The sequence below is a fragment of the Lepidothrix coronata genome, unplaced genomic scaffold, assembly GCF_001604755.1.
Source record: "Lepidothrix coronata isolate B3197 unplaced genomic scaffold, Lepidothrix_coronata-1.0 Scaffold114, whole genome shotgun sequence".
In the NCBI taxonomy this organism is placed as follows: Eukaryota; Metazoa; Chordata; class Aves; order Passeriformes; family Pipridae; genus Lepidothrix; species Lepidothrix coronata.
The window spans coordinates 2,958,759-2,964,793 of record NW_016690294.1 but is presented as its reverse complement, the minus strand read 5'-3'; the positions used below and the strand labels follow the sequence as shown (position 1 = coordinate 2,964,793).

At 48.1% G+C, this 6,035-nt stretch overlaps 1 protein-coding gene across 1 annotated transcript in view; it reads left to right on the top strand.

Annotated features, from left to right (window-relative positions):
- Positions 1-3,257: 3,257 nt before the first annotated feature.
- The window catches only part of LOC108502197 (vitellogenin-2-like), a 23,216-nt gene continuing 20,438 nt past the window's right edge, over positions 3,258-6,035 (top strand). The window contains exons 1-4 of the mRNA XM_017824849.1: positions 3,258-3,300; positions 3,663-3,683; positions 3,866-4,017; positions 5,801-6,024. Coding sequence (XP_017680338.1) covers positions 3,261-3,300; positions 3,663-3,683; positions 3,866-4,017; positions 5,801-6,024 — 437 coding nt within the window. The 5' untranslated portion in view covers positions 3,258-3,260. The remainder of the gene's footprint in view (positions 3,301-3,662; positions 3,684-3,865; positions 4,018-5,800; positions 6,025-6,035) is intronic.

Sequence of the window (6,035 nt, the reverse complement as noted above, 5' to 3'; positions counted from 1 at the left end):
GGAACCGATCACCTCTGTGTGAGGCACTCCCTGCAGCAGCCGTGCAGCCGCGATGCTTTGCAATAGCTACACGGTGGCCAGTGCTGCTGCAGGGAGCAGCAGGGTCAGGGAATAAAGCCTGAATGTCATGCCCCTGGGCAAGGCTGGTCTGTGGGAGCCACAATCAAGTTATGTTTCTGGTGCAGAAGCTAGGGTGAATCAGGAGTCTTTGACCATGACAGGGTGGTGTTACCCAAGCACACCTCCTGCCAAAGAGTCTGAAGCAGAGTCAGACCTCTGCACTTTGGGTGAGATGCCCCAGCCACTGTGCCCAGCATGAGTCCTCGCTGAAGCCACCATCAGCAGGTGGGCTCTGCCTGCTGCCCACCTGCCACAGGTCTGTGTGGGCATGGTCAGGAACATGCTCATCTGCCCTGAGCACTGGAGCCCAAAGGATTCCAGCAGATCTGGAAGATGTTTTCTACTTGCCCCTAAGGCTGTGCTTGCAGGCTGAATATGCACACTGGGTGAATGTGTTTTTGGAAACACTTGAGAACATTCTGTAAAAATTGTGGGGTTTTTGCTTTCTCTGGCAGCTTTGGTACATTCAATGGATGCGCATATATAAGTTTTATTGTTTGGATATGAGTTTTATAGTTTAGAAAGGTAAAGTTCTTAGTACCAAAAGAAGCATGTGTGAAAGGTCTAACTATACAGTTCTGCAGTTTAAATGCTGCCATGGTAACCTGTTCTGCAAAGTGCTGGGGAGCAGGCAGCAGACAGGCTTTGGGCCCTATCCAGCAGCAGCAGTAAGTGATGAGCTGGTGGTTTTGCTGCTTGCCTGGAAGTCACATGGAGCAGCGACAGGAAGCACAGACTTTTCAGGTAACCTGGGGCTGAATTCAGTAAAATTCAGGGGTTATGTGGTCCCCAGAGCTGGGCTCCATGGGGGGCTGTGGCATGAGCTCCCAGCTCTAGTGGGGGCAGCCACAGGACTCCTCTCTTTCCAACATGTCAAGGCTGGAGCACAGTTTTGGGGGGATTGTCATCTTCCAGCCTCTGCATTCAGGTGTGATGAGCCCAGCAGGAGACCCACGGATGAGCATTGCCCAACCACAGTGGCAGCCTGCAGGGGGATCTGGGCTATAGGTATCCACCTCAAGAGGGGCTGTGGGGAGCCCATAACCAGCCTTTGCCCCTTTCCCCCACTGCCACTGTGGAGGGAGCTGAGTGCAGCTCTAGGGAAATGCTGTCCAGGGCAGGTCCTGGGCACAGCCAAATTGTTTGTCACCCTCACAATTTTCTGAGTTTTTGGGTTTTTTGCCTCTCTCTTTTCAATTCCTGTTATATCCTCCTGAGAAATCCTAGCACGAAAGGGCTGTAAATGCACGGGGGCACAGGCTGGGAGTTGAAATTGTTCTTGAGGCACTGAAAAAATGACCTAGAAAATGAGAGGGTTCTGTTTTATGAAGAAATCCCTAAAGGCAAAGCCCTTGGCCATGGGTTAACCTGCCCTTGAAGCAGAAGCACAGATGATCCTGCCCTGTGGCAGCAGCATGGCCAGGGTGACCAGGAATGTAGCATCTGCTGCCCAAAGCAATGGATGGTGTGGGATGGGAGTAAGATTCTGCAGCCCCAAGCTGCAGTGCTGAGGATTTTGGGGAAACCCTGTTCTTGCATCTGGGCAGAGCCTGTACAGCCCCCAGCAAGAACTTATTTTGGGGAGTGTTAGGGTTCAGTTTTTGATGTCACTGCTATAGTAGTGGGGTGTTTCAATGATACAGTGTTATAACTTTAAGAAAACAAGCTTTGCTGCATTTAATATGCCATTACAGCAGCTCTCTACTTTCACTGCCACTGACCTGGAGTTGTCCCTGCCCACAAGCTGAGTTTTTAAAAAAACCCAACTAAATCTGTGCAGCTGCATAGACTTATGTCATAGTATATTAGCTTTTGAGCCTCAAGTACCAGTGGCCAGTAGTTGCATACTCAAATCCTTCGAGTACCTTTACCAAATCTCCAAAGACATGATGCATCTCTCTAGGAAATGGTTTGGCTTTCTATCATGTGCTACGAGTTTTACAAGGGAAGGGGTTAAAACAAGTAGGACCTGAATACAGAGCCAGTAAAAACACAGAGGATTTGTTATGCTTCGAAATTATTTTTTTTTTCCCTAGAGATGCAATCTTTGATCCAGGAGCAAAATCCACGGTTTGTCAGACATTATAAATTATATCCCAACTGGCAATTATAAAAAAAAAATCGCCTATACAACATTACAAAAACTAAGCTGCCTTGGATAGGGGTCACTGGTCTGTTGATGGGAAACAGAATCCAGTCCCTTCCCACAGTGAGTTGGGCAGTAGCTTTGGTTCCCCACCCACAGAAGAGAAGGTTGGTGGGCAAACAGCAGCCACAGGGCACCAGTGTGAACCCCTCAGTCCTGGGGCTGCCTTAGCCTTCCTGGTGCAGGTTCCTGATGGAGCAGTGTGGGTGGCTCCAGCTACTTGGAGCTGTACTTGTGCACAGCTCCATGACCTGACTGGGCAGTACCAGGGACCTTGGGGACCAGGCCAAACCCTGGAGCCAAGAGCAGCCTGAGGGACCTGTGGGGCTGCCTCTAAAGGAACCGGGAAAATGCCTGCTGATGAGAGAAGGGGACTCCACCATGTGGTGAAAAGGCGGGTGAGGGAAGCATAGATGTCAGCAGCACTTAGCCATGGCCTTTGTGACAATGCTGGGAGATTTGTGTTAATGGGTGAATTCTCTGTCCCCAGAGAGCAGCGTTGTGCCAACAGCCTGTCCCACTCACAGCAGGGCAGGTAGGGGCACGGTGTCACAGGAGGGCTGCCCGGGCATTTTGCACAATCCTGCTGGGGCACTATCAGTTAGATAAGCTGTGTGTCTTATGGTCAGGTCAGTATAACCTGGGCAAAGTCAGCACAGACTGCAACAGCACCAGGTGCTTCCAGGGAATAAGGAAAATTAGTAGTTTTTTTACACATTAATAATAATTGACTTTAAATATATTTTAATACTTTTAAGCACTCATTTCAAAAGGCAAGGCTTTCATGGCATTCAGCTGCTGAGGTGAGAACAAGAGCATTTGTGACGGTTTTGGCTCAGCAAATATATCCATCACCTTGTCCCCTACCCCCTTTCCCTCAAAGGGTTTGTTTGGTTGATAAGAAACTGATAACTCAACAAAATTCACTGTGCCTGTTAATAATTCTTCTATAAAAGCCTCAGATTTTCCCCTGTGGGCTTCAGTCACTTTTATCATGAAGGGACTCATCCTGACCCTGGTGCTCACCCTCGTGGGTAAGTTGAAGCTTTACCAGCACTGCCGAGCTGTGACAGCCACTGTGATGCTGAGCGAACTGCATCTCCTCAGGGGTTTCAGGGATATTTAGAGCTTCATTTGCTGAAGCCCTTTTATGGCTTCAGCTGTAAACTATTAGATTTCTGTGCCTAAGCTCAGCAGTAGGAGAAAAGCCAAGCAAGCAGCAGCTAGTGAGCAGGGCTGGCACAGCCTTGGTGTCTTGGGGGTGTGGGGTGCACCTCATGAGCCCGTTACTGGTTGTTTGCCAACCATTAGCACACTGACTAAATGAATAATACATGAAAAAAAATCTACAGAGATGGGGTTTTTTTCAAGCATACTTCTCTTTCCTCCCTCACAGGGGGCCAGAAGCAGGACCTCGGTAAGTGGCTCCCTCTGCCAGCCAGCAGCTCCCATGCTACCTTCCCCTACAGCCTCGCCTTGCCCACTGCTTGCACCTGTTTATTGGCGGTGACAGTCTCACCTTTCTTTGCTGGGGTGGTTCAAGTAAGATCACAACAGTCATAGCCAAGGAGGTGTTTCTGTTATTTTTTTTCCTAATAGAGCCTGTTTTTCATATGGGCAAGACCTACCTGTATGGGTATGAGAGTGTCATCATGCATGGACTGCCTGACAGAGGCTTGGCGATGGCAGGGGTGAGGCTGACAGGCAAGCTGGAGATCAGCCGCGTGTCTCAGAGCAACCACCTCCTCCAGGTAAATCCCCATGGCTATGGGAACCCACCCACTCGTCCTCATCATATAGTTACAGATGCTCATTTCATACCTCCTGGCTGGCAAAATAATTGACAAAAAGATGATGTAGAGCTCAGACATAAGCTCGGGGCCCTTCCCTCTGCTGAGATACCCCTGTAAGTCCAATGTCAGTCCAAGTGGTTTTGCTCAGGCAGTGACAAGTTCCCAGTTAGGGCAAAGCTGTGGACATGGGCACTGAGCTCTGCACCCTATATAGGCAAGAAGTGATGAGGGAGCGCCGAGGGCACCACTGAGGGCTTTGCAGCTGTATCCAAAATATTTTGGGTTACTGACAGGGACCTACAGCGAGTGCCACAACCTTCCTTACAGCCTGCTCCTCTGCAGGAGGGAGCCAGAGCTGCTCCGGCTCTGCTGCCATCAGTATCTGAGCCCCCTTGATTAAAGGTACCTTAGGTTCACCTCCATGCAAAAATGTGGCAGGCAGCTGCTTTAAAGAAATGTCCTTAAGATAGTTTTAATAAGATGACATTAAGCTTGAATATGAAAACAAGCATTCAAGCATGAAATATCCATGTTCTTCAACCTGGTCCATAGCCTGAGAAAAGCTCAGCACTGGAATTCAGATATCACATGAGAAAGACCCACCTGTCTCCTTTATCTTCCTTTTAATATTTTTCACATAGGCTTTAATTCAAATGTGAAGAATTCTGAGGGTAATGCCATTATGATATCAGATCTGGAAGCTCTGTTACTCATCAAAAAGATTAAACCAAATAGCTTAAAATACTGGCATGGCACGGCACGAAAGATCACAGAAAAGGGTTTGAGAAGACTCCACATGGGGAGAAAGCTGTAAGAGGTGCCCTAACACTCACCCTAGGAGTTTTCTCAGTCTGTAGTCCTGGGCATATACTACAGAAACAGTGTAAAGGAATACCTATTGTCAAACTTTACACAGTGCTGCAATTGCAGGCTCTGTGTAACCTCACTAAAGTTGCTACAACTTTAGCAATTGCAGACAAAATCTTGAGTAGGAATTAATTTGAGAAAATGTGATGAGGCAAGACATCTTTGCAGCATTGATTATATATACCTAAAATAGAACAGAGCAGTAAGACAACACCTTTTTCCCCTGTGCAGGAACATGTACTTTTACGTACAAGGGTGGGAAGTGTGTGTGCGTGTGTGTATGACTAGATGTGTATGTGCATGCAGGCACACACTTCCCACTAGGTAGCAGTCAAGGACTTGTGTGCAAGCTTTACAGCTTGATAAGCTCAAAGGGGTGTCAGCCACTTCCAAAGAATGTGTGAGCTCCTGTACTCACCTCTGCTCCCTCATCAGCTGTGCCACAGCTTTCGTGCTCCGGGGTGTGCTGGACCTGGACCAGCAGCCAGAATAGTTCCTGTGTGTTTAGGCAGGCAATTGGGCAATAAGGGCTTGGCTGCCTTGCAGACTGAAGGGAGATCTCACTTGTCATCTGTGGAAAAGGGGTGAGTATCTTGTCGGTACGGATTGCTGGCAGCTGGTGCTTCACCAGACTTGCTGAAGTTTGGAATCCTGTTCACACGTTATTTTTCTTGCAGAAATCCTTCACGGAAGTTTGCATTTTCAAGGAAACTTCTTAGGCCCAGCACAGGAGTCTGAGGTGGAAACTGTTTCCTATGGCGTTGGACAAGTGGTTTGTGCCCGGTCATGGATTGGAAGTGCCCAGTTTCCCTATTATAGCACTATTTCAAAGGGATGGTTAACAGTATGATTGTTTTCCTATTTTTGTTCACAGATTCGAGAACCAAAGCTGGAGGAACACAATGGCTTCTGGCCCATGGACCCCTTCATTCCATCTTTGAGGCTCTCAGAAACCATTGCTACATGCCTCAGCCAAACCTTTAAGTTTGAATACACTGAAGGAAGGGTTGGAAGTATTTTTGCCCCTGAGGACTGTCCCATTCTGTGCACTAACCTAGTGAGAGGGATTCTGAACATGATGCAGATAACCATCAAAAAGTCACAAAATG